At 42.8% G+C, this 27,635-nt stretch overlaps 1 protein-coding gene across 6 annotated transcripts in view; it reads left to right on the plus strand.

The window, feature by feature from the left end:
• The window catches only part of LOC140200336 (F-box/WD repeat-containing protein 11), a 279,942-nt gene that overhangs the window by 79,749 nt on the left and 172,558 nt on the right, over positions 1–27,635 (plus strand). For 5 of the 6 annotated variants that reach the window (XM_072263523.1, XM_072263522.1, XM_072263524.1 and 2 more), the window contains 2 exons: positions 13,701–13,763; positions 26,671–26,893. In XM_072263523.1, coding sequence (XP_072119624.1) covers positions 13,701–13,763; positions 26,671–26,893 — 286 coding nt within the window. The remainder of the gene's footprint in view (positions 1–13,700; positions 13,764–26,670; positions 26,894–27,635) is intronic. The other variant, XM_072263527.1, reaches the window with a different exon arrangement.

A 27,635-nucleotide genomic window follows, 5' to 3' on the forward strand; every position in this document is an offset into this window, starting at 1 on the left:
CATTTTAGTTATCAGCTGCCGCACACCTGCCCATTTCAAAAGCCTAATCATTATCATCTTTGCAGTTATTTGATCAAGATTAATATAGATCCTGTTTTCCTAAGCACCCATACCAATCCATAGGTGTCCTATAAATCAAAGCCGCCTGATCTGGTAGTGATGTTTTTTTGCTCTCGGCCAAGACCCTTCATCAGGACTGTTTACTCTTACATAGATGATGAGTTCCGCCCGCATTTTGCATGTGTTGCTTGGATTTCCAGTATCTGCAGATTTTCTCCTCTTCTATGTTTTTCCCCCTAACTTAGTTTTTATACCAAGCTAATATGTTATCCTAATGGAGGGGAGAAGATGGCGGCGCAGCGCAGTGGCCACTCCAGTGATGAATATCTGTTATCTGTCAAGTAGGGTGCTGTGCACAATCCTGATTTGATGGAGGCAGAGGTGAGAGCACGGAGGAACATTTGGTGAAATTTCTGAAATGCCTGTTTAGCTGCTGCTGCTACTGTGTGAGATTCAGAATCTCTGGAGGGGAAGGCCCTGAGTCCTCGGCTTTGCTTGTTGCTCGGCGGCTGGGGCGGGGTCGAAGCGCTTGGCAGAGATGGTGCTCAGTGCTCAGTGTCGGAGGGCTGGTCAGAGGCTCGAAGTTTTCGGACGGACTCAGAGTCCGCTGTGGTCGGGTGCTTCCAGGGTGCTGCATCGGCAAGTTTGCGGCGTTGGAGATTCATGGCAGGGAGAGATTCTCCCTTCTACCGTCTGCGTGAGATGATGGGCTATCGGGACTTTGAGACTTTTTTTCTTACCTTGCCCTTGGTCTGCTGTTTATCAAGTTACTGTATTGCTTTGCGCTGTTGTAACTATATGTTATAATTATGTGGTTTTTGTCAGCTTTAGTCTTGGTCTGTCCTGTGTTTCTGTGATATCATACTGGAGGAACATTGTATCATTTCTTAACGCATGCATTTCTAAATGACAATAAATGAGGACCGAGTGTCCCCATAATCTAAAACATCTAATACTCAGCTTTGGTTTAGTAATTTCTTTTGTAGCAGTTGGGCAAAGGCTTTCTGGAAGGCAAATTTTACTAGTTCTCCTTTCTCTTTTCTAATCACAAATTCAAAAATAAGGGTGACTATTCAGAAAAAAATTGTATTAATATCTGTTAGATGCCATGCACTTTGCAAAAATAGCAAAAGAAAAATGACCTTTGTGTAGTTTTGGACTCCTGAAAGGTAATATTAAGTATTCTTTTTCCTTGAATAGAACATATTAATTGTCCTGGGTTGTATAAATATTTTTAATTGAAATGAATTTATTCTACCCCATCAAGTTCAAATTTAATTGTCATTCAACCATACATAAATACTCATGAATGCAGCCAAATGAAACAGCAAGGTGGAATTGAATGAAACAACAACAGTATCAACAGTCGTATACAACACAAGCCGTAGAGCACATATAAGACAGCAGTAAAATAGTCACACAAAAGATATAGTCTAAGTCCCTGAGTTCATGAATGTTGCAGCATTCTGCAGTTGAATACAATACAGCTAATTGTATGTCTTCTCCGAAGCGAACATTGGGGTGCAGACATGAAGACTGCACAAATCTATTCCTGTTTTACGTCAAAACTCTTGAAAATTGGCTTTCTCTGATGGTGAGTGAACATAGATTGTTCATAGTTGTGCTGACTTGGCCTTTATTCTCAGATCTGCAAAACATAGAGGATGGCCTTCAGAATAACAAAGCTCTAAACCACTGTCAGCTTTTTACTCTAGATATCCTGTGCTCTGCAGAGAGTAGTTGATGTTTTTGTGGTGAAATAGTAGTTTTAGTTTTTTTAAAACTGTTTTCCCTTTTCCCACCGGTTGCTTGAGGGTGCAGAAGAGATTCATCTGTATGTTGCCTGGATTAGAGACTATTAGCAGTTAAGCAGTTAACCTGATGGAGGTTATGAGAGGCATAGAAAATCAGTCTTTTCCCTAAGGTAGAAATATCAAATACATTGGGTATGCTTTGAAGATAAGAGGGGGAAAGTTGTGCAGGTTTTTTTTAAAGAGTGGTGGGTACATGGAATGCACTGCGGAGGCTGGTGGTGGAGCAGATAGTGGCTTTTAGATTGGCATGTGAACCTGCAGGGAATGGAGAGATGAGTCATGTTCAGGCAGATAGGATTAGTTCAGTTATGGTAAATGAAGAGTCTCAGCCTGAAGCACTTAAGATTCCTAGTGGTTTGCTATAGTATAACTGAATTCTTTGGTACTAAAGAGTTTATTGATTTTTTTTTAAGATAGCTGAAATAAAAAAATGGGGAAATTGAAGCCTGTCACTTGCATATTCATCCAATTAAATATGTATAAAATCTCAAACACGTGGAATTCTGCAGATGCTGGAAATTCAAGCAACACACATCAAAGTTGCTGGTGAATGCAGCAGGCCAGGCAGCATCTCTAGGAAGAGGTACAGTTGACGTTTCAGGCGGAGACCCTTCGTCAGGACTAACTGAAAGAAGAGCTAGTAAGAGATTTGAAAGTGGGAGGGGGAGATCCAAAATGATAGGAGAAGACAGGAGGGGCAGGGATGGAGCCAAGAGCTGGACAGGTGATAGGCAAAAAGGATATGAGAGGATCATGGGATAGAAGGCCCAGGGAGAAAGAAAAGGGGGAGGGGAAAAACCCAGAGGATGGGCAAGGGGTATAGTGAGAGGGACAGAGGGAGAAAAAGGAGAGAAAGAAAGAATGTGTGTGTGTGTGTATATATATATATATATATATAAAAAACAGATGGGGTATGAGGGGGAGGTGGGGCATTAGCGGAAGTTTGAGAAGTCAATGTTCATGCCATCAGGTTGGAGGCTACCCAGACGGAATATAAGGTGTTATTCCTCCAACCTCCAGCCACACTCATTGCTTCCTCGGCACTACCTACCATTCCACCTATCTTCATATCATCCGCAAACTTTGCCACAAAGCCATCAATTCCATTATCCAAATCATTGGCAAACAATATGAAAAACAGAGGTCCCAACACTGACCCCTGAGGTACACCACTAGTCTCTTGAACTTAACCTGTTCTTTAACAGATTTGACATTGTGGCCCCTGCCCATCCCCCACAGGAGCCATCTGTTGTCGGCCCCCAACCAACACATATTCCACTCTCCCCTCCTACCCCTCCTCACAGCCCCCCTGCTCTCATGACTATACCCCTTCCCCACACGAAACCACCATAGTGGGCTTCACAGCTGAACAGGTGAGAAGACAGCTGAAACGTCTCAACCCAAGCAAGGCTGCAGGACCGGATAGTGACAGTACCAGGGTGCTCAAAGTCTGTGCCCCTCAGCTATGTGGAGTACTTCGCCATGTATTCAACCTGAGCCTGAGGCTCCAGAGGGTCCCTATACTGTGGAAGATGTCCTGCCTCGTCCCTGTGCCGAAGACGCCGCGCCCCAGCGGCCTCAATGACTACAGACCGGTGGCATTGACTTCCCACATCATGAAGACCCTGGAAAGACTTGTTCTGGAGCTGCTCCGGCCTATGGTCAGTCCACACTTAGATCCCCTCCAGTTCGCCTACCAGCCCCGACTAGGAGTTGAGGATGCCATCGTCTACCTGCTGAACCGTGTCTACGCCCACCTGGACAAGCAGCGAGCACTTTAAGGGTCATGTTTTTTGACTTCTCCAGTGCATTCAACACCATCTGCCCTGCTCTGCTGGGGGAGAAGCTGACAACGATGCAGGTGGATGCTTCCCTGGTGTCATAGATTCTTGTTTACCTGACTGGCAGATCACGGTATGTGTGCTTGCAACACTGTGTGTCCGACAGGTGATCAGCAGCACTGGGGTTCCCCAGGGGACTGTCTTGCCTACCTTTCTCTTCACCATTTACACCTCGGACTTCAACTACCGCACAGAGTCTTGTCATCTTCAGAAGTTTTTGGATGACTCTGCCATAGTTGGATGCATCAGCAAGGGAGATGAGGCTGAGTACAGGGCTATGGTAGGAAACTTTGTCACATGGTGTGAGCAGAATTATCTGCAGCTTAATGTGAAAAAGAGTAAGGAGCTGGTGGTAGACCTGAGGAGAGCTAAGGTACTGGTGACCCCTGTTTCCATCCGGGGGGTCAGTGTGGACATGGTGGAGGATTACAAATACCCGGGGATACGAGTTGACAATAAACTGGACCAGTCAAAGAACACTGAGGCTGTCTACAAGAAGGGTCAGAGCAGCCTCTATTTCCTGAGGAGACTGAGGTCCTTTAACATCTGCCAGATGATGCTGAGGATGTTCTACGAGTCTGTGGTGGCCAGTGCTATCATGTTTGCTGTTGTGTGCTGGGGCAGCAAGCTGAGGGTAGCAGACGCCAACAGAATTAACATACTCATTCGTAAGGCCATTGATGTTGTAGGGATGGAACTCGACCCTCTCACGGTGGTGTCTGAAAAGAGGATGCTGTCTGAATTGCATGCCATCTTGGTCAATGTCTCCCATCCAGTACATAATGTACTGGGTAGGCACAGGAGTACATTCAGCCGGAGACTCATTCCACCGAGATACAGCACAGAGTGTCATAGGAAGTCATTCCTGCCTATGGCCATCAAACTTTACAACTCCTCCCTTGGAGGGTCAGACACCCTGAGCCAATAGGCTGGTCCTGGACTTATTTCATAATTTACTGGCATAATTCACATATTACTATTTAACTATTTATGGTTCTATTACTATTTATTATTTATGGTGCAACTGTAACAAAAACCAATTTCCCCTGGGATCAATAAAGTATGACTATGACTATTGACAGCTAACCAGAAAAGGCCCCCTTTATTCCCATTCACTGCCTCCTGCCTGTCAGCCATTCCTCTATGCTAATATATTTCTTGTAACACTATAGGATGTTATCTTGTTGAACAGCCTCATGTGTGGCACCTTGTCAAAGGCTTTCTGAAAATCCAAGTAAATGATATCCACTGCCTCTCCTTTGTCCACCCTTGAAGAATTCTAAAAGATTTGTCAGGCAAGATTTCCCTTAACAGAAGCCATGCTGACTTTGACTTAGACTTATTTTATCATTCTGCCAGCAATTGAATATGGTTAATTTTAACGACTGAAGATTTAAACGTAATGGTCTTGCCTGCTGTGAAATCAAAGAAATAATTTGAAATGACATATTTTGAAATATTATTGTAGTGTGTAGGCAATAAAAGCAGCAATTTTTCCAATATTAGAAATACCAGTACTTAAAATGCTGTTGTTTTTCTGCAGCCACAATTTGTGGGATTTTGGAATTGTTGCTGAGCAGGTAGTCTTGTCTTACTAACTTCAAAAACAGATTTGTTTTTCATTTTATGTTACTTTCCTCATAGTTTGCTGATACAAAATGTGTATTCTGACTACTTCTGGTATTTTCAGTACATTTACTCAAATGAAAACTGTTCTATGGAAAGAATGTGGAAATAGTTCTTGACAATCTCAAAAGCATATCGGTTCTCCTTTGAGCCCTCTGTCCTTAGTCTGTATTTATCTGTATGGTGCGTTTAGTGCTAATTAAAGGCAGCATTGCAATTCCTTTGATACACTTATAATCAATTGCCTGTTTCTAAATCAAGCCATGTATTTTTGGAGCCTTTGTTAAAAATTACAGTACTGGCTCCATGGTAGAATATTTCTTTTTATCAGACTCATTGCAGGCACTTGGTTAAGTTTTAGTGCAGCATTGAGCGCATGCTGCACAATTGCATGGCTACCTTTCAGATGATGTGGGGACAAGTATACTCTCTTGGTTCAATGTAAAAGAACCTTTGGGGCTTAGAGAAATATGGGTGAATGTGGGAAATTGGGACCAGCCGGATAGACTTTGTGGTCACCATGGACTGGTTGAGCCAAAGGGCCTATATTTGTGCTGTATTGCTCTAGGATTCTATAACTATGCTACTTGAAGGCCAGAAGGGGAATTCTGTCATTGTATTGCTGGTAGTTGTACTATAACCAACTCAACTGTGAAAGTTATTTTGCCATTTATCTCACTAGATGTGTACTTTCTGTGGTACACATTGGCAGTTCCCTTTTGCACATTTAGTATTGTTTCATTGCCATGTGATTTCAGATATATAGAATACAAATTTATTCTTTTCTGTTGCTTGAACCCGTGAACCATTTGCATTGAATCTTTTATTGCTGGATCTCATGGGTGTGTGAATTATTTAAATATACCTGGGCGTATGTTTGAATACAACATTTTGGGTGTAATGGCCTGTTCAGTGCTAAGCTGCTCCTTATGAGGCATACTTCTACGCATCTCGGTTCTGGAGCTGTAAGAGTATGAGGAACTGCGGATGACCTTTATTATTGCAGTGATGATGTTATTGTGTGATGATCCTCTCAGCACCCTGAAAATATCGTAACCATTACAATGTTGTTGATTGTGACTAGCAATCTTGATCAGTTAGTTTACAAGCAACTTTGCCAAATTGGGGAAATTTTCGTGGCAAAGCTTTGTAATAATGCCATAAGTTTTACAGCATGAAACTGGCCACTTGGCATGCCGCTTCTCAAATGTGTGGCAGTTGTAATAACTCCTGTATCAAATTACTGTACTTCGACTACTAATTTATTATGGAGCTCATGGTTCTCTTGTCTGGACATATGCAAGTATGCCCCCTGCTATGTACTTTGCAATAAAAAGAAACAAACATCTGCTTGGGTTTGTAATATTGTGCTAGAAATATGACAGTCGCAGCTGTTGTTTTCACAGTAACGCATTGCCCACAGATTGTTGTGTAGAGGTTGTTTGACAGTTATGTTGGATGGACTAGGAGAAGTGGCTGAGATATAGGTTCAAGGATGCTTAGATGTTACAGTATCTCTGATCATGTCTTGCTGTGTAGTATTGCTCTGTGCTCATTATTGAAGTTATCAGGGGAAGTTTGTGGGTTGGGGGAACTGTGCAGCCCAAGAGATGAGGCACATTAAAAAGGAACTGATTAGAGAGGTGGTGGGATCCAACAATCTGTCAACACATTGAATAGATGCAGCTTGTCCCCAGTAATTGCCTGCAATCATTATACTGGCCAAGGTGTAGTCCTGAGCTACATGCCTTGCAGCTAACTACTTCCAACGTCCTTGCAGGGAACCTCACCACACTGCTGCCAGTACACTAGAGGAGGGCAGTGTTTTGTAGCATGTTCCTGCATGGCAGTGTTGTCTTTCATACATAGTGCTGTATTGTTTCCTATTAGTACTGATTTCATTAGCAAGAGGCGTGATAGTAGTGTTGTGTCATAAAAATCATCTCAGCGTGAGTACGAATCAAGCATTTCCTACAATTAATAATATTTTTGTTAGGCCATATTTGGAGTTTTTTATGGATTTCTGGTCACCACATTACAGGAGGATATGGAGGTTTTGCAAAAGATGGAGAAGATGTTGTCTGGGTTAAAAGAGAATGAGCTATAAGGAGATATTGGCCAAACTTGGATTGTTTTCATTGGAGCACGGAGGCTGAGTGGTAGAAGTATATAAAATTATGGAAGGTGTAGATAGTTCCTTTCCCCCCCACAAAGGAAATGTCAAATATCAAGGGCATAGGTTTATTGTGAGAAGGGGAAAGTTTAAAGGAAGTGTGAAAGGCAAATCTTTTGCATAGAGGTTTGGAGCATGTTGCATGGAGAAGTGGTGAAGCAAATACAACAGTAACATTTAAGAGATATATAGATGGGCACCTGAACTGGTAGGGAATGGAGGGATATAGACCATGTGCAAGCAGATGAGGTCAGTTTAATTTGCACCATGGTTGCATCACAGACATTTTGAGCCAAAGGATCTGATCCTATTCTGTACTGTTTGATGTACAAGGGCGAACATTTCAAAGTTGTTATAAGGATACGGCATGAAAGCCACCGACCACAAATGGAATTCGTTTTGTAAGTTTGGTATCCTGGAGTATGAAGGAATTAAATTCTTTTAGGGTTGTTAAACTGTCTTTTGGAAATGGAGCCGTTTGATAAGATTGCTGGAGGTGAGAGGGGAATGTTCACAACTTATTCATAGAAACATAGAAATAGAAAACCTACAGCACAATACAGGCCCTTCAGCCCACAAAGTTGTGCCAAACATCTGCCTACCTTAGAAATTACTAGGCTTACCTATAGCCCTCTATTTTTCTAAGCTCCATGTACTTATCCAAAAGTCTCTTAAAAGTACCTATTGTATCCGCCTCCACCACCGTTGCCAGCAACCCATTCCACGCACTCACCATTCTCTGAGTAAAAAACCTACCCCACGACTTCTCCTCTGTACCTACTCCCCAGCACCTTAAACTTGTGTCCTCTTGTGGCAACCATTTCTGCCCTGGGAAAAAGCCTCTGACTCTCCACACGATCAATGCCTCTCATCATCTTATACACCTCTATCAGGTCACCTCTCATCCTGCGTTGCTCCAAGGAGAAAAGGCTGAGTTCACTCAACCTAGTTTCATAAGGCATGCATCCCCAATCCAGGCAACATCCTTGTAAATCTCCTCTGCACCCTTTCTATGGCTTCCACATCCTTCCTGTAGTGATGTGAGCAGGGCTGAGCATGGTACTCCAAGTGGGGTCTGACCAGGGTCCTATATAGCTGCAACATTATCTCTCGGCCTCTCGGCTCCTAAATTCAATTCCACGATTGATGAAGGCCAATACACTGTACGCCGCCTTAACCGCAGAGTCAACCTGCGCAGCTGCTTTGAGCGACCTATGGACTCGGATCCCAAGATCCCTCTGATCCACACTGCCAAGAGTCTTACCATTAATACTATATTCTGCCATCATATTTGACCTACCAAAATGAACCACTTCACACTTATCTGGGTTGAACGCCATCTGCCACTTCTCAGCCCAGTTTTGCATCCTATCAATGTCCTGCTGTGACCTCTGACAGCCCTCCACACTATCCACAACACCTCCAACCTTTGTGTTATCAGCAAACTTACTAACCCATTCCTCCACTTCCTCATCCAGATCATTTATAAAATTCACAAAGAGGAAGGGTTCCAGAACAGATCCCTGAGGCACTCCACTGGTGACCGACCTCCATGTAGAATATGACCTGTCTACAACCACTCTTTGCCTTCTGTGGGCAAGCCAGTTCTGGATTTACAAAGCAATGTCCCCTTGGATCCCATGCTTGCTCACTTTCTCAATAAGCCTTGCATGGGGTGCCTTATCAAATGCCTTGCTGAAATCCATATACACGACATCTACTGCTCTTCCTTCATCAGTGTGTTTAGTCACATCCTCAAAAAATTCAATCAGGCTTGCAAGGCATGACCTGCCCTTGACAAAGCCATGCTGACTATTCCTAATCATATTATACCTCTCCAAATGTTCATAAATCCTGCCTCTCAGGATCTTCTCCATCAACTTAACAACCACTAAGGTAAGACTCACTGGTCTATAATTTCCTGAGCTATCTCTATCTCTTTCTTGAATAAAGGAATAACATCCACAACCTTCCAATCCTCCAGAACCTCTCCTGTCCCCATTGATGATGCAAAGATCATTGCCAGAGGTTCAGCAATCTCCTCCTTTGCTTTCCACAGTAGCCTGGAGTACATCTCATCTGGTCCCAGCGACTTATCCAACCTGATGCTTTCCAAAAGCTCCAGCACATCCTCTTTCTTAATATCAAACTTTTCAGTCTGCTGCAAGACATCGCTACAATCACCAAGATCCGTTTCCATAGTGAATACTGAAGTAAAGTATTCATTAAGTACCTCTGCTATTTCCTCCAGTTCCATCCATACTTTCCCACTGTCACACTTGATAGGTCCTATTCTTTCACGTCTTATCCTCTTGCTCTTCACATACTTGTAAAATGCCTTGGGGTTTTCTTTAATCCTGGCTGCCAAGGCCTTCTCATGGCCCCTTCTGGCTCTCCTAATTTCCTCCTTAAGCTCCTTCCTGTTAGCCTTATAATCTTCTAGATCTCTAACATTACCTAGCTCTCTGAACCTTTTGTAAGCTTTTCTTTTCTTTTTGACTAGACTTATTATGGCCTTTGTACACCACGGTTCCTGTACCCTACCATAAGTTCCCTGTCTCATTGGAATATACCTGTGCAGAACTCCACACAAATATCCCCTGAATATTTGCCATCTTTCTTCCGTACTTTTCCCTGAGAGCATCTGTTCCCAATTTATTCTTCCGATTTCCTGCCTGATAGCCTCATAATTCCCCTTACTCCAACTAGTCGCTTTTCTAACGTCTGTTCCTATCTCTCTCCAATGCTATTGTAAAGGTGCACACATAAAAGTTGCTGGTGAACGCAGCAGGCCAGGCAGCATCTATAGGAAGAGGTACAGTTGACGTTTCGGGCCGAGACCCTTCGTCAGGACTAACTGAAAGATGACTGAAACGTCGACTATACCTCTTCCTATAGATGCTGCCTGGCGTGCTCCATTCACCAGCAACTTTGATGTGTGTTGCTTGAATTTCCAGCATCTGCAGTATTCCTCGTGTTTGCTATTGTAAAGGAGATGGAATTGTGAGCACTATCTCCAAAATGCTCTCCCACTGAGAGATCTGACACCTGACCAGGTTCATTTCCCAATACCAGATCAAGAACAGCCTCTCCTCTTGTTGGCTTATCTACATATTGTGTCAAGAAGCCTTCTTGAACACACCTAACGAACTCCACCCCATCTAAACCCCTCACTCTAGGGAGATGTCAATCGATATTTGGGAAATTAAAATCTCCCATTACGACAACTCTGTTGTTACACCTTTCCAGGATCTGTTTCCCTATCTGCTCCTCGATATCCCTGTTACTATTGGGCGGCCTGTAAATAAACACCCAGTAGAGTTATTGACCTCTTCCTGTTCCTAACCTCCACCCACAGAGACTCCGTAGACAATCTCTCCATGGCATCCACCTTTTCTGCAGCCGTGACACTATCTCTGATCAACAGTGCCACACTCCCATCTCTTTTGCCTCCCTCCTTGTCCTTTCCGACACATCTAAAACCCGGCACTTGAAGTAACCATTTTTGTTCCTGAGCCATCCAAGTCTCTGTAATGGCCACCACATCATATCTCCAAGTACCGATCCACGCTCTAAGCTCATCTGCTTTTGTTCATAACACTCCTTGCGTTAAAATAGACACATCTCAAACCTTTGGTCTGAGCGCATCCCTTCTCTATCACCTGTGTATCTTCCCTCTTGCCCTGTCTACAAGCTTTCTCTATTTGTGAGCCAACCTCCTCTTCCCCAGTCTCTTCAGTTTGGGTCCCACCCCCCAACAATTCTAGTTGATACTCTCCCCAGTAGCCTTAGCAAACCTCCCCGCCAGGATATTGGTCCCCTTGGGATTCAAGTGCAACCCGTCCTTTTTGTGCAGGTCACACCTGCCCCAAAAGAAGTCCCAATGATCCAGAAATCTGAATCCCTGCTCCCTGCTTTAATCCTTCAGCCACGCATTTATCCTTCACCTCATTCTATTCCTATTCTCACTGTCGCGTGGCACAGGCAGTAATCTCAACCTCGCAACTTCCTTCCTAACTCCCTGTACTCTTTTTTTTTAGGACCTCTTCCCTTCTCCTACCTATGTCATTGGTACCAATGACCTCTGGCTTTTCTCCCTCCCACTGCAGGATATCTTGGACGCGATCTGAAACATCCTGGACCCTGGCACCTGGGAGGCAAACTACTATCCGAGTTTCTTTCCTGCGTTCACAGAATCACCTGTCTGACCCCTAACTATAGAGTTCCCTATGTTACATGCCCACAGTTTGATCATGGGACAGTGGGATGATGTCACGGTCTTGTGAGTGGGATGATGCAATTGTCTGATGACCGTGGGGTGATGTTATGTCACGTGAATGGCATGTTCACTATAGTATTTAAGGAAGCCCGCCAAAGTGTGACGCAGTTTTATTTTCTATTTTAAGGTGGAAACACGTTGTTGCTGGCAGTTTTGCCAATCGCTGCCAGTTTTTGTTTGTTGCACCTTTGTTTTACCTTTACAGTCTAGTATTGGAGAGTAAATACCTTACCAAAGTACGAGAACCCAAAAGATTGGGTAAAATTAATGACGTTCAGTGTTTTGGAAGTGATCGACTGTTTGGAATTGGAATTGTTCGGGAAATAGTGGCATGCACGTTTGAGTTACACCCCTGCAAGGTCAGGACAGTTTGTGGATGTCCATCCTCCTGAGAGAAAAGGTCAATTACTTTATGACTTTATATTCGGCATGACTCCTTTGGACAAGGCATCGCTCGACTGTGATCGGCAGATTCGTCATTTTCTTCGGAGGAATTGTTGCTGCAGTGAAGTCTCTCCTTAAAGACTGTAAAGATCACTTGGACTTTTGAATTTACCACTTTAAGATTGTGTTTGAATTTACCCCTTTTAGAAGTATTTTTAAGTTCGACTAACATCAAAGTTGCTGGTGAACGCAGCAGGCCAGGCAGCATCTGTAGGAAGAGGTGCAGTCGACGTTTCAGGCCGAGACCCTTCGTCAGGACTGTTTAAGTTTGACTGTTTGTTTGAGATAGTCACATAACGGTTAACTTCCAGTTAAGCTAGTTTGTTTACTTTTCTATGTTTTTGAGTAGAGGTTAATAAATATGGTTGTTTGTTTATAAAACCTGACTCAATTTCATATCCATTGTTGCTGGACACGTGACATCTATCACTACTGCCTTCCTCTTCCTTTCCCTACCCTTCTGAGCCACAGGGCCAGACTCTGTGCCAGAGACACTACCACTGTCGCTTCCGCCAGGTCATACCAGCTTGTCAGAAGTCAAATGTTGAAAATGCTCTTTCTGATGGTCATGATATGAAATCAAGGTTTGGAAATCCTTCTTGGCTTCTATTTGTAATTGTTGTCAAATATCTTGTAATACAGCACAGACACAGGCCCTTCATTACTAATCATCCACGCTGACCAAGGTGGCCATCAAAGCTAGCCCTATTTGTCTGTATCTTTAAACTGTTCCTGTCGATCTACTGTTCAAGTGGCATTTAAATGTTGTACCTGTCTCAAGCACTTCTCTGGTAGTTTGATCCATATATGCACCAAGCTCTGAGTATTTTGTAGAATTTTATGCAAATTTTTACTGAATATAATGGAGCATGGGAAACCTTTGTAATATTTTACTGGATTACTAAGTCCTACATCTAAGTCTTCCCAGTTCTGAGGAAGGGTCCCTGGCCTAGAATGTTATCTGGCTTCTCTATCCACACATGCTCTTTGACTGGCTGAATTCTTCTAGCATTTCTGTTTCTGTATAAAGAACTGCTAGAACTTTGATTCTAGAGAAGGCTTAGGACTTAAGTATTACTTGAGTACACACCAGAACTAAATGATGTTCTCAGGGGTGTACCTTGGTATGATTACTATTGGCAGTGGTTGATTCTATGCTAGTAACTACTGTGTAGATGAGCTGCTGGTTGTAAATTGAAGTTATTGAAGGAAAGAATAATTTAAAATTAAGTCATTAGTACCATATATTTTACCAGGATTCACTTGGGTAAGAAGGTCAGCATAAGCGTGCTGGTTTTATGGGTTGGTTTCTCCACTGTGAGATGCTATAACACCTGTGCATGTTGTTAATAATGTGTATGGAAAGGTTTTTTGAATTGTCTGCACTTATGAAGTGAGGAGGCTTCTGCATCTTAGACTGTTACTTCTCCAAGCAATTTTCTTTACCTATTCTGAAATTTCAGAATACATCGGGTATGGAGGATCCGAATGAAGATGAGTCACCAAAGAAGAATACAGTATGGCAGGTAAGAGTGTGTTGAAATGTGAATGGACTGGTCATAGTAACTCTTTTCTTTGCACATTGTAGATTGCAGGGAATTGATTTGTCACAATCTGATTCATCTGTGGCAGAGGTAGATCATAAAAAAGATTAGGTAAAGATTTTTGCTATCAAGTGTTTATCTCTTGATCTCAAGTTTAGCTAGAGCTTTATTGTCATTGTTGAGGACAACAAAATTGCAGTGCAACTTGATTCAGTGCAAATCAACATACTGACAATTCACTTACCAAAAACACAATGATTAAATGTAAGATAGCATCTGACATCTTAAGTTCCAACTGAATTAAAAATAGACAACTCGGCGTTTAAAAAAGTGGCTGCCCTGTGCAAGTATTGCCCATGCCCATGTTTTAAAATACAATGATTAAATATAACATAACATTAACGATTAAAGCGGAGATTTAGAAACATAGGAACAGAAAATCTTATAGCACATAACAGACCTTTTGGCCGACAATATTGTGCCGATCATGTAACTTGCTCTAGAAGCTGCCTATAATTTCCCTCTATTTTTCTAAGCTCCATGGACCGATCTAAGAGCCTCTTCAAAGACCCTATTGTATCTGCCTCTACCAGCTTTGCTGGCAGTGCATTCCATGCACCTACCACTCTCTGTGTGAAAAACTTATTTCTGACATCCTTCTTGTACCTACTTCCAAGCACCTTAAAACTATGCCCCCTTGTGTTAGCCATTTCAGCCCTGGGAAAAAGCCTCTGACTATCCACACAATCAGTGTGTCTCATCATTTTATAGACCTCTATCAGGTCACTTCTCATCCTCCATCACTCCAAGGAGAAAAGGCCAAGTTCACTCAACGTATTCTCATAAGGCATGCTCTCTAGTCCAGGCAACATCCTTGTAAATCTCCTCTGCACACACTCTATCCACATCCTTCCTGTAATGAGGTAACAAGTACTGAACACAGTACTCCAAGTGGGGTCTAACTAAGGTCTTGTATAGCTGTAAGATTATCTCACAGCTCTTGAACTCAATCCCACAGCTGATGAAGGCCAGCACACCTTACTCCTTCTTAACAACACTGTCAACCTGTGCAGTGGCTTTGAGTGTCCTATGGTCATGGACCCCAAGATCTCGCTGATCCTCCACACTGCCATGAATCTTACCATTAATATTCTGTCTTCAAATTTGACCTACCAAAATGACCCACTTCACACTATCTGCGTTGAACTTCATCTGCCACTTCTCAGCCCAGTTCTCCACCCTTTTGATATCCTGCTGTAATCTCTGACAACCCTCCAGACTATCCACAACACCCCCAACTTTTGTATCATCAGCAAACTTACTAATCCACCCTTCTACTTCCCCATCCAGGTTATTTATAAAAATCACAAAGAGGAGAGGATTTAGAATAGATCCCTTTGGAACACCACTGGTCACCATCCTCCATGCAAAATACGAATCATCCACAACCACCTTCTGTGGTCAAGCCAATTCTGGATCCACAAACCAGGTCTCCTTGGATCCCATGCCTCATTACTTTCTGAATCAGCCTTGCATGGGGAACCTTATCAAATAGCTTACTGAAATCCATATACACTACAACCATTGCTCTACCTTCATCAACGTGTTTTGTTACATACTCAAAAGAATTGAATCAGGTTCGTAAGGCATGACGTGCCCTTGACAAAGCCATGTTGACTATTCCAAATCAGATTATGTCTCTCCAAATGCTCATAAATCCTGCCTCTCAGGATCTTCTCCAACAACTTGTCCATCACTGTTGTAAGACTCACTGGTCTATTATTTCCTGGATTATCTCTACTCCCTTTCTTGAACAAGGGAACAATGTTTGCAACCTTCTAATCCTCTGGTACATGTTTCCACTCTCACTCCTGATTTGTCCTATTCTCACACAGCTCATCCTCTTGCTCTTCACATACTTGTAGAATGCCTCGGGTTTTCCTTAATCCTGCTTGCCAAGTCTTTTAATGGTCCTTTCTAGCTCCTTCCTGGCACAATTGTAATTTTCTAGAGCTCTAACAGTACCTAGTTTCTTGAATCTTTCCTAAGCTTTTCTTCCTAACTAGATTTTCTACATTGTTTGTACGCCATGGTTCTTTTCCCTGAACATATGCCACATTTTTGCCATGCATTTTCCTGAGAATATCTGCTCCCAATTTATGTTCCCAAGTTTCTGCCTAATAGCATCATATTCCTCCCTACCCCAATTAAATGTTTTCCCAAATTGTCTGCTCCTTTCCCTCTCCAGTGCTATGGTACAGGAGATAGAGTTATGATCACTACCTCCAAGATACTCTCCCACCGAGAGATCTGACACCTGACCAGGTTTCATTTCCCAATTGCAGATCAAGTACAGCCTCTCCTTTAGTTGGCTTATCTACATATTGTGTCAGGAAACCTTCCTGAACACACATAACAAACTCCACCCCATCTAAACACCTTGGTCTAAGGAGATGCCAGTCAATATTAGGAGAGTTAAAATCTCCCAACACAACAACCCTATTATTGTACCATTCCAGAATTTGCCTCCCTATCTGCTCTTCGATGTCCCTGTTATTATTGAGGAGGGGGGGGGTCTATAAAAAACACGAGTAGAGTTATTGCCCCCTTCCTGTTTCTGACTTCCCACAATGATTCAGTAGACAATCCTCCATGACTTCCTCCTTTCCTGCAGCCGTTATACTATCCCTGATTAGCAGAGCACACCCCCACCTCTTTTGCCTCCCTCACTGTCCTTTCTGAAACATCTAAAGCCTGGCACACTCAGCAGCCATTCCTGCCCCAGAGTCATTCAAACCTCTGTAATTGCCACAGCATCATAGTTCCACGTATTGATCCATGCTCTAAGTTCATCCTCCTTGCTAATGATGCTCCATACATTAAAATAGACACATCTCAAACCATCTGGCTTAGTACTTCTTTGGTCTATCATCTGCCTGTCCTTCCTCATAAATTTCCTACAAGCTGTCACTACTTGTGTGCCAACTGTTCCATTCCTTGCCTCTTCACTTTGGTTCCCATCCCCCTGAAAGTCTATTTTAAATCTTCCCCAATAGCATTAGCAAACGTCCCTCCCAGAATATTGGTTCCCCTCCAGTTCAGGTGCAACCCGTCCCACTTGTACAGGTCACCCCCTTCCCTAGAAAAAGTTCTAATGATCTTCTGATTCTGACCTTCACTAGCTCATGGCACTGGAAGTAATCCGGAGATGACCACTTTGGAGGTCCTGCTCTTCAGCCTCCTTCCTAACTCCCTGAACTTACTGCGCAGGGCCTCTACCCCTCTCCTGCCTTATGCCATTGGTACCAACATGTACCACGCCTTCGGCTGCTCACCCTCCCCTTCAGGAATATTCTGCAGCTACTCAGAGACATCCTGGACCCTAGCACCTGAGAGGCAGCACACTGTCCTTGTGTCTCTTTTGCTGCTGCAGAATCTCCTATCTGTACCCCTAACTATGGAGTTCTCTATGACTGCTCTGCCTGACTTTGCTCTTCCTTTCTGAGGTTCAGAGCTGACTGCAGTGCTATTGGTCTGGCTTCTGCTGCCTTGCCCAGATAGGTCATCCCCCCCAGCAGTATCCAAGCGGGTATACCTTTTGCTGAGGGGAATGGTCACAGGAGGACCCTGCAATGACTTCCTTCTCCCTTTACCTCTCTGTGTTCACCAATCTACTCCCTGAATTCTGCACCCTGGGTGTAACCACCTGCTCAAAAGTCTTATTTATCAATTGTTCTGCCTCCCAGATGATTCCCAAGTTCATCCAGCTCCTTAATGCGATCTTTCATGAGCTGGAGGTGGCTACACTTCCTGCATCAGGGAGACTATCAAGTTCCAAGAATTCCCACATCCTACAGGAGGAGCATTCCACTGCCATATCTGTCACCCTGCCTGTACTGTACAATGGCAACCATGATGAAATCTAACCTGTTTCCTTGGCCTCAGCTGCTTCTTGTCAAAGCCTGAAGCTCCTACTCTCACCGCCGGCCTATTCTCAACATTGGCTGCCCCATTTGCCCCTTCTGTATTCTTATTTAATTGGCAGTGCTCTGCTCCTGGAGCTGATTGGACCTCTAGAATGACTGAACGCCTGCGAAGCTCTCCTTTTATACTAGCTTCGCCGACCTGCAAATAAACTCTTCAAAGTGCTCTGCTCCCAGTGCTGATTGGACCTCTGGGGAAAAAAAACAAAGCTCTGAAATCAAAGGACGGTAGCTGCCCCCTTAAAACCCAAATATTACACAATCTGTGAATTGGAGATTGTCCATAGGACCTATGGGAGGTTGGTGGGTGGTGGGGCATTGTTCAGTTGCATGACAGGCCTTGGCGATACAGCTGTTTTGCAGTCTGTGGAGATGTCTCTGTACCTCCTGCTGAAGATTGAACAGGTGATTACTGGGGTGGGATGAGTCCATTGCGATGTTGCAAGCCTACTGTAGATAGCGTGAGTTGTAGATGGTTTCCATATCTGCTAGTTGTGTCCCAACAATGATCTGTGTGTCCCAACGATGTTCTCTGCAGACCTGTTCACTCATTGAAGTGCTTTTTGGTCGATCTTGTTGCAGCTACTGTACCATACTGGCATGTAGTAGGTCAGTATACTCTCAATTAAACATCGATAAAGGTTTACCAGCAGCTTTTGGAGGCAGATTTGCTCTCTCTAACTCCTAAGAGAGTATAGGCACTGCTGAGCCTTCCCTATTATCAAGGTATTGGTGGTCCAAGACAGCTTTTCTGTGATGGTCACTCCCAGGAAGGAGGGCACAGTAGTGTGGTGGTTAGCACAATGCTTTACAGTACAGGTGACTCAGGTTCAGTTCCCACTGCTGCATGTAAGGAGTTTGTACATTCTCCATGTGACTGCGTGGGTTTCCTCCAGTGCTCCAATTTCCTCCCATAGTTGAAAGACATACCAGTCGGTAGGTTAATTGGTCATTGTAAATTGTCCTGTGATTAGGCTAGGCTTCAATTGGGGATTGCTGAGTGGCGTAACTCGAAGACTGAATCTCTATAAATAATAAATTAAAAAAATAAAACTGGACACCCTTTCCACTGCTTCACCATTTGAATAAACCATAAACATAGTAAAATTGAGCATTTGGCCCATTGAGTCTGCTGTACCATTCAGTCACGGCTGATACTCTTTTTTCCCCCTCCCTGACTCAGTCCCACTCCCTGGCCTTCTCCCAATAACCTTTGATCCATGGCCAATCAATTACTTAACAGCTCTGCCTTAAATACACCCAACGACATGGTTTCCATCGCTGGTTCATTGTTGTCCCTGTCAAACTGGGCAAAGAAGTTGTTCAGCTCCTTGGCTACTGTGGTGTCGCTGTTTGCAAAGCAGGAATCAGAATCAGGTTTAATATCACTGGCATATGTTGTGAAATTTGTTAACTTTGACTAAGAGTCTAGCTTAGAACTTTCAAAGTGGGTTATTTAATCTCCCTCACAGAATGCTCATTTGCTGCTGATGTGTGTACTGACACCACTGTCACGGTCTGCAAGTGTGTGCCTGCCTTACCTCTTTTTGGGTCATTGTGGATGCAATGATGACCTGTTGTTCTGTTTTGAGGAAGTCCCTGTGAGAATTCAGGCAATTTACTATCAGATTTGTCATTTCCTTTCTCTGTTATTGCCTGGTTACAACTCTCCATGTGTCTGGTGGTGCTATTCTAGCAAGGAGGTGCAAGTTCCTGACAGTCATTGGTTTACTGTGATGATTCTACAGATATCACTCAGAACCTGGTTAACTTATTTGTATGCATAAAATACTGGACAGCACACTACTTACACAGTGAGTGCAGTGATCACCATTTGCTCTCATCTTGAGGGATATTGTTTCAGTTTATGTTTACCTTTTCATTGTACCATAATAAAGATGTAAAAGGCTGACCTGCGATTTGTTTGAATTTGGTGGAAATTAATTGGTAACATGGCATACAACAGTGAAAGACAAGTTGAGTATGCGTTACTTTTCCTGAAAGGTCTACTTTTAGTGTAATTTTCTTCTCAATTTAACCGTTGGTATCCAGATAAGTCCAAGCTGGACACCTGCTGAGGTATGGTGACTGCAGCATGTTAGATGTAATTTAACCTGGGCTTTTGTGTAAATTATGAAACATTGTCTTAAAATTTCTATGATTTTCTGATGTTTTAATCCACGTATCCCTAACTGTTTCGAGCATTGGCTGGTTAAAATCGCATTTTGTAGCATCCACCCATGGTCCAAAATGTATCTGCGTTAAAATCTATTTGCCACGGTTCTGTTCATTTACTCAATCTGTTACTTTGAACATTTCTGCTTTCAAGTGCTTTTATTGCTGTTTTTCTTGAAGTTGATGCAACTTTTCAGTGTTTTTCCTATTGTTAATACAGTGGATTCCAGTTAATTGTGCAACTGCTTATTTGGGACAACTCTTGGAGAACAAAAACTAATCGAGAAAATGGTGGGATTTCCTTTGTTTATTTGGGGCACTATGCCGCTTAATTGTGGCAGGACACTTGCCAAACAGTTTCTAACTAGCACCAGTTGAATGACTGTTAGACACAATACTGTGCTTCAGGCAAAGATTTTAAATAGCATCAGTTGCATGTGTTTGTGATTTAAAAAGTAGCAATTTTTGTTACTGAGCAATTTTTGTTAATGAGAAATAGCAGTAAGATAATTTAGAAGTGTTTTGCTCACTGCGGTTTCAAGCATTCCGGCTTGGAGATGCCAGAAACGACTGGGAGTGAAAATGAAATTACTTCACTACTTCAAGTTAGAAACTGTGAAGAATTTGAATGTGTTGTCAATCATCTTGAATGCTACAATGAAAATGAAAATTTGGAGGATGTAGTCATTGACAGCATTGTATGAAGGCAGTCCATCATTATCTGCTTTAGGTGTCTACGTTGATTTTGTTCATTTAGTCAAAAGAATGTGACACAGGTGAATTCCTCCATCAATATGTAGTAGGAACTAATAGATTTATAGTACTGTAGTAATGTTGGATAGTGTTCTGATTTGTTCTGTATTTCATTTAAGTACACAATTTTTAAAATACTTTTTAACGGTTTCCATGAAACTTTAGCTAATTGGGGTAGTCACTTACTTAGACCAAAATGTACTGGTTCTTATGTGTCCCAATTAACTGGAAATCCATCATATTTTTAGACCTGTTGTTTGTCTGCTCCTGCCCCACTGAACTTGTGTCCTTGTATCTCGATTCCATTCTATCCCCCTTGGTCCAGTTACATCCACGACACTTCTCATGCCCTCAATCTCCTCAGTAACCTTCTATTCCCTGACTATGACCACCTCATTTTCACCGTGGATATTCAGTCCCTATATACCCCATAAAGAAGGCCTCATAGCTCTCCACTACTTTAACAAAAGAATGAACCATTTCCCCTCCACCTTCACCCTCCTCCGTGTCACAGATTTGGTCCTCACCTTCAACAATTTTTCCTTTGGTTCCTCCTACTTTTTCCAGACAGAAGGGGTGGCCATGGCACTTGGAACAACGGAAGCTTTAATTGGCAAAATGAAGTCGAACATGAACTCGTACTCCCTGCAGACTCCTTGACACGAAGCTTACTTTCGTTGCCTCTGCCTCCTGGAATTCTTTCGGAGACAGCAAAGCACTAGACCACCCAAACAATCTCCAAACTACAAATCACGGGCTCCAACGGTTACAGGAGCAACACCTTGTATTCCACCTAGGTAGCCTCCAACCTGATGGTATGAATGTCATTTTCTCCCCCCCCCCCCCGATTCTTCTATTCCTTACTCTGACCTTTTACTACTTCTCACCTGCTTGTCATTTCTCCCGGGTCGCCTCCTTCCCTTTCTCCTATGGTCCATTCTCCTCTCCTATAGGATTCCCTCTTCTTCAGCTCTTGACCTTCCCCACCCACCTGGCTTAACCTATCACCTTCTAGCTAGCCCCCTTCCCCTCCCCCCACGTTTTTTTCTCTGGCGTCTTCTCACTTCCTTCTCAGACCTGATGAAGGGCCATGGCTCAGATCGTCAACTGTTTATTCATTTCCATGAATTCTGCCTGACCAGCTGAGTTCCTCCAGCATTTTGTTTGTGTCAATTTATTTGTTATAAGTACCGTGAATAATTAAGGCCGCAGCTCAAAAGTGTGTGAGGCACGTTAATGTTCATATCCTGCCAATTGCAATGTATGGCCATTATAAGACCATAAGACCAAATTAGGTCATTTGGCCCATCGAGTCTGCTCTGCCATTCAATCATGGCTGATCCTTTTTCCCTCAACTCCATTCCCTAGCCTCCTCCCATTGATGCTGTGTCCAACCAAGAACCTATCAATCTCTGCCACAACGTGGCCTCCACAGCTGCCTGTGAATTCGAATTACACAAATTCACCACTCTCTGGCTAAAGAAATTTCTCCACATCTCTGTTTTAAATGGACGCCCCTCTATCCTGAGGGCGTGCCCTCTTGTCCAAGACTGCCCCACCATGGAAAACATCGCTTCCACATCTACTGTTTGGGCCTTTTAACATTCAAAAGGTTTCAATGAGATCCACCTGCCCCCATCATCGTTCTAAATTCTAGTGAGTAGAGACACAGAGCTATGAAACGTTCCTCATATGATAACCATTTCATTCCCCAAGTCATCCTTATGAACTGCCTCTGGACCTTTTCCAATGCCAGCATATCTTTTCTTAGATGAGGAGCCCAAACTGTTCACAATACTCAAGGTGAGGCCTCACCAGTGCCTTATAAAGCTTCAGCATCACATCCCTGCTCTTGTATTCAAGACCTCTTCTATGACTTTACCCTCTCTCACGTTAAATACATGCCCACTTGAATTAGACATTTTGACCCAGGGAGAAAAATACCAGCTCTCTGCTCTGTCTGTGTCTCTATCAGGTCTCCCCTCAGCCTCCACCATTCCAGAGAAAACAACATTAGTTTGTTCAACCCCTTCCTTATAGCATGTGTCCTTTAATCCAGGTGGCATCTTGATAAACCTCTGCACCTTCTTCAAAACTTCCACGTCTTTTTTTTTTATAATGGGGTGACCAGAATTGAAAGCAATATTCTAAGTACGGCTAACCAGAGCTGTACAAGACTTCTTGAACTTAATGATTAGGAGATTAGTGGGCAAAATTAGGGCACATGGTATTGGGCGCAGAGTACTGACATGGATTGAAAATTGACTGGCTGACAGAAAACCAAGAGTAGTGATTAACAGATCCCTTTCGGAATGGCAGGCGGTGACCATTGGGGTACCGCAGGGTTCAGTGCTGGGATCGCAGCTGTTTACAATATATATTAATGATTTAGATGAGGGAATTAAAAGTAACATTAGCAAATTTGCAGATGACACAAAGCGGGTGGCAGTGTGAAATGTGAGGAGGATGTTATGAGAATGCAGGGTGACTTGGACAGGCTGGGTGAGTGGACAGATGCATGGCAGATGCAGTTTAATGTGGATAAATGTGAGGTTATCCACTTTGGTGGTAAGAACGGGAAGGCAGATTATTATCTAAATGGAGTCAAGTTAGGAAAAGGGGAAGCACAATGAGATCTAGGTGTTCTTGTACATCAGTCACTGAAAGCAAGCATGCAAGTACAGCAGGCAGTGAAGAAAGCTAATGGCATGCTGGCCTTCATAACAAGGGGAATTGAGTATAAGAGCAAAGAGGTCCTTCTGCAGCTGTACAGGGCCCTGGTGAGACCACACCTGGAGTACTGTGTGCAGTTTTGGTCTCCAAATTTGAGGAAGGACATTCTAGCTATTGAGAGAGTGCAGCATAGGTTCACAAGGTTAATTCCCGGGATGGCGGGACTGTCATATGTCGAAAGATTGGAGCGACTGGGCTTGTATACTCTGGAATTTAGAAGGATGAGAGGGGATCTGATTGAAACATATAAGATTATTAAGGGATTGGACACGCTGGAGGCAGGAAGCTTGTTCCCGTTGATGGATGAGTCCAGAACCAGAGACCACAGTTTAAGAATTAGGGGTAGGCCATTTAGAACGGAGTTGAGGAAAAACTTTTTCCCCCAGAGAGTGGTGGATATATGGAATCATCTGCCCCAGAAGGCTGTGGAGGCCAAGTCTCTGGATGCTTTCAAGAAAGAGATGGACAGAGCTCTTAAAGATAGTTATGGGGATAAGGCAGGAACTGGATACTGATTGTGGATGATCAGCCATGATCACAGTGATTGGCGGTGCTGGCTCGGAAGGGCCAAATGGTCTACTCCTGCACCTATTGTCTATTGACAAAGAAAGGCAAGTCCGTGATACACTTTTCCCGCCTATTGACTTCTGTGGCCAATTTCAGGGATCCGTGGACCAAGATCCTTCTGTACAACAACATTAAAGATGCTGCCATTAACTGTACTTTCTCTTTACACTTGATCTCCCAAAATGCAAAACCTCACACTTGCCCAGATTAAACTCCATCTGCCATTTCTCCACCCCTACTTTGTATCCTCAAGTCACAGTCAGCATGGTTCCTTAAGGGAAAATCTTGACTGACAAATGTATTAGAATTCTTTGAGGAAGTAACAAGTAGGATAGACAAAGGAGAATTGGTGGATGTTGTATACTTGGAATTTCAGAAGGCATTTGACAAGGTGGCTCACACGAGGCTGCTTAACAAGAGCCCATGTATGGAAGATTGGCTGATTGTCAGGAGGCAAAGAGTGGAAATAAAGTGAGTTTTTTCTGTTTGGCTGATTCTTGTAATGTTCCACAGGGGTCTGTTTTGACTGCTTTTTACGTTGTATGACAATGATTTGGATGACAGAATTTATGGCTTTATGGCAAATTTCTGCACAATACAGAATAGGTAGAGGGGTAGGTATTGTTGAGGATTCTCAGAAGGACTTGGACTGATTAGGAAAATGGGGAAGTAAATAGAATACACTGTCAGGAAGCATATGGTCATGTGCTTTGGTAGAAGGAATAGACTATTTTCTAAACGGAGAAAATTCAAATGTCTGAGGTGCAAAGGGGCTTGGGAGTCCTTGTGCCGGAGCCCTAAAGGTCAACTTGCAGGTTCAGTCAGTGGTGAGGAAGGGAAATGGAATATTACCATATGTTTGAGAGGACTAGAATACGAAAGTAATGTTGAGGCTTTATAAGACACTGGTGAGGCCTCACTTGGAGCATTGTGAATAATTTTGGGCCCCTTATTTAAGAAAGATGTGTAGACATTGGAGAGGGTTGAGAGGAGGTTCATAACAATGATTCCGGAAAGGAAAGGAAAGGATTGTATGAGGAGCAATTGATGGCTTTGAGCCTTTACTCTTTGGAATTTAGAAGGGGGGGGGATTTCATTGAAACCTATCAAATATTGAAAAGCCTAGATATGGAGATGATATTTCCTGTGGTGGGAGAGTTTAAGACCAGAGAGCACAGAACAGAGGGACATCTATAAACACCAGTTGACTCAGCTTTTGGAGAGTGTTTTAGTTTTCACTTCATTTATTTTTAGAAGATTCTGATTTCCCTTCTAAATAATCTGATTTATTTTTAAGATTCTTTTCCTTTGCTTCAGATGCACTCTCCAACACTTCACCTTCCCAGGGCCATGAGAAGAAGCTATTCCTTGTATCTTATTGAATTCCTTTAACATCTTAATTAGAATTATCCTTTATTTTTCTGTGCTGCTCATTAACACCAAAACCAACACTTGTGTAATGTAAAATGTTTCTTTGTGTGGAAACCACTGTTCTATCTGTCAAAGATCTTTCTTCCTACACCTGTGCTTCTGACAGCATTAATTTGGGCTAAAGTTTGTTTCAATGAGAATATGATCTCTCTTCTTCCTCCATATATGTGTGCATCTGTGTATTAGGGGCCCTGTCCTCAGTTGGGGTTACTCACACATATTTATGGCGGGAGTTGGGCTGTAATCATGACTAGCTGGCAATGCTCACACCTCAAAGTGATCAACTCTATTCCAGGGCCTTGCGTGTACAATCTAGAAAATGCTTCAGTGGAGAGCAGAGGTGGTCTGCAGCGTGCTTGAAGCTGCTATCTTTCTGAAGTACAGGGCACTTTTGCTGTTCAGCTAGCTTCGCTCTCTGTCTCATTTGTTTTATTGCTACTTGTGGGTCATGCTGTGCATGCATTTGCTGTTGGTTTTTCTCATAATGCTAACTATAATTGGAGGGGTTAGAGTTGGGGCAAAAATAAGTTAAAATTGTCAGTGACGTCCTGAAATCATGAGATGTGTCTCCTGCTTTCTCTTGTTCTGGAGGAGGTATGACAGCTATTTGTGCTCTGTTGACCTGCCTGAAATCAGCTAACTCAAGAGATCTTAATGTTTCATTCTCATTTCTGTGTTGTGCTTTGCTGGCTGTTCAGCTGCCTGACCTAGTTTCCCGGTATAACACTGTGGAGAGGTGTAAGACCAGATCAATACCATATTGGTCCCTTTGCTTCACAGGGTGATAGCCTTGCTTGGCTGCTATGACTTGTTTTTAGTTAACATCTGTAAGACATGCAATGTATCAAATATAGATGTTGATAAATTGTTTTTGCTTATATATGCCAAGCTTGCAGCAATGATTTAAATAGTTTGTAAGTATTGCATGTTTGAAATGCATTACCTCTTGTGCTATACATTCTGTGATGTGAATGTTTTGCAATGATATAATTTTTAATTTACTTGATCCTTGAGATGTTGACCCCCCCCAACAGAAGGTTAGTATGTCTTGTCTAAATTGAATGCTGCTTTCTTGTTCTTGTCCACACACACGTACACATACACACACACACCCAAGCATAATGCAAAAAGTCTACTGCAGTGTTTAAAGTGTTTAGTATTGAAGCATCTATATTGATTTTTCTCTCAAACTTCTGTCTAAGTATCCATGATGTTTTTGTTTCCTTTCTTCTGACAAATGAATCCAGATCACAAATGGGCCCCCTTCCATGATCGTCCCCAGAAAGAGGCCATCTGGAAACTACGAGAAAGAGAAGGATTTGTGTATTAAGTACTTTGACCAGTGGTCTGAATCAGATCAGGTGGAATTTGTGGAGCACCTAATCTCCCGGATGTGCCATTACCAGCATGGACATATTAACTCCTATCTGAAACCTATGTTGCAGAGGGATTTCATCACTGCTTTACCAGGTATGATTCAATAAGTTGCACATGTGAGAGAGCAAATAGGAAAATTATTAGAGGATGAGAGTTCCTCTGTTAATGGTGGACCTTTTACTAAATGGAGAAGGGTGAAAGTGTAAGATATAATGCACAATCATAGTTGTAAAGCATGATAAATGGCAGCCTGATGAGTTGTGAAGTCTTGGTACTCAGGAGGAATGCAAGGGGAAGGAATTTGAATCAAAAAACTAAACTGGAAAACTAAAGTAAAACTTAGACAATGCTGGAAAAAAACAATGAACAGATTAGGCAATATATATGGAAAAGAAAACAAGTAACATCTCAATTCAAAAATATTTCATCAAGACTGGGAAAGCAGATAAATAATTAAATAATTAAGACTTAATTTTCAAGAAAAGTGGGAAAGGAATGGTTAGAAGAGGGGAAATATTGGTGTAGATGAATAATTACTTTTGTGGACTTTTAAAGAAACTTAAGAAGTAGAAGATGCCAAAAGGAGGAGGTGGAGGGGGAGTGTTGGATTAAAGCATCCAGCAGCAGTGATGAGGAATCTATCCTGAAATGTTAACTTTGTATCTCTTGCCACAGAGGCTGTTTGACCTACTGAAGTTTCCAGAATTTTCTGTTTTTAATTCCGAGTTCCAGCATCTGCAGTTTTGTTTTGATTTTCGACGCATGTGCTCAGATCAGGGTTTGGAAGGAATGTTAACTGAGAGAATTCTTTTTGGAGGGAAGAGCCAAAAGGAAT

This window comes from Mobula birostris, chromosome 7, assembly GCF_030028105.1.
Source record: "Mobula birostris isolate sMobBir1 chromosome 7, sMobBir1.hap1, whole genome shotgun sequence".
Lineage (NCBI taxonomy): Eukaryota > Metazoa > Chordata > Chondrichthyes > Myliobatiformes > Myliobatidae > Mobula > Mobula birostris.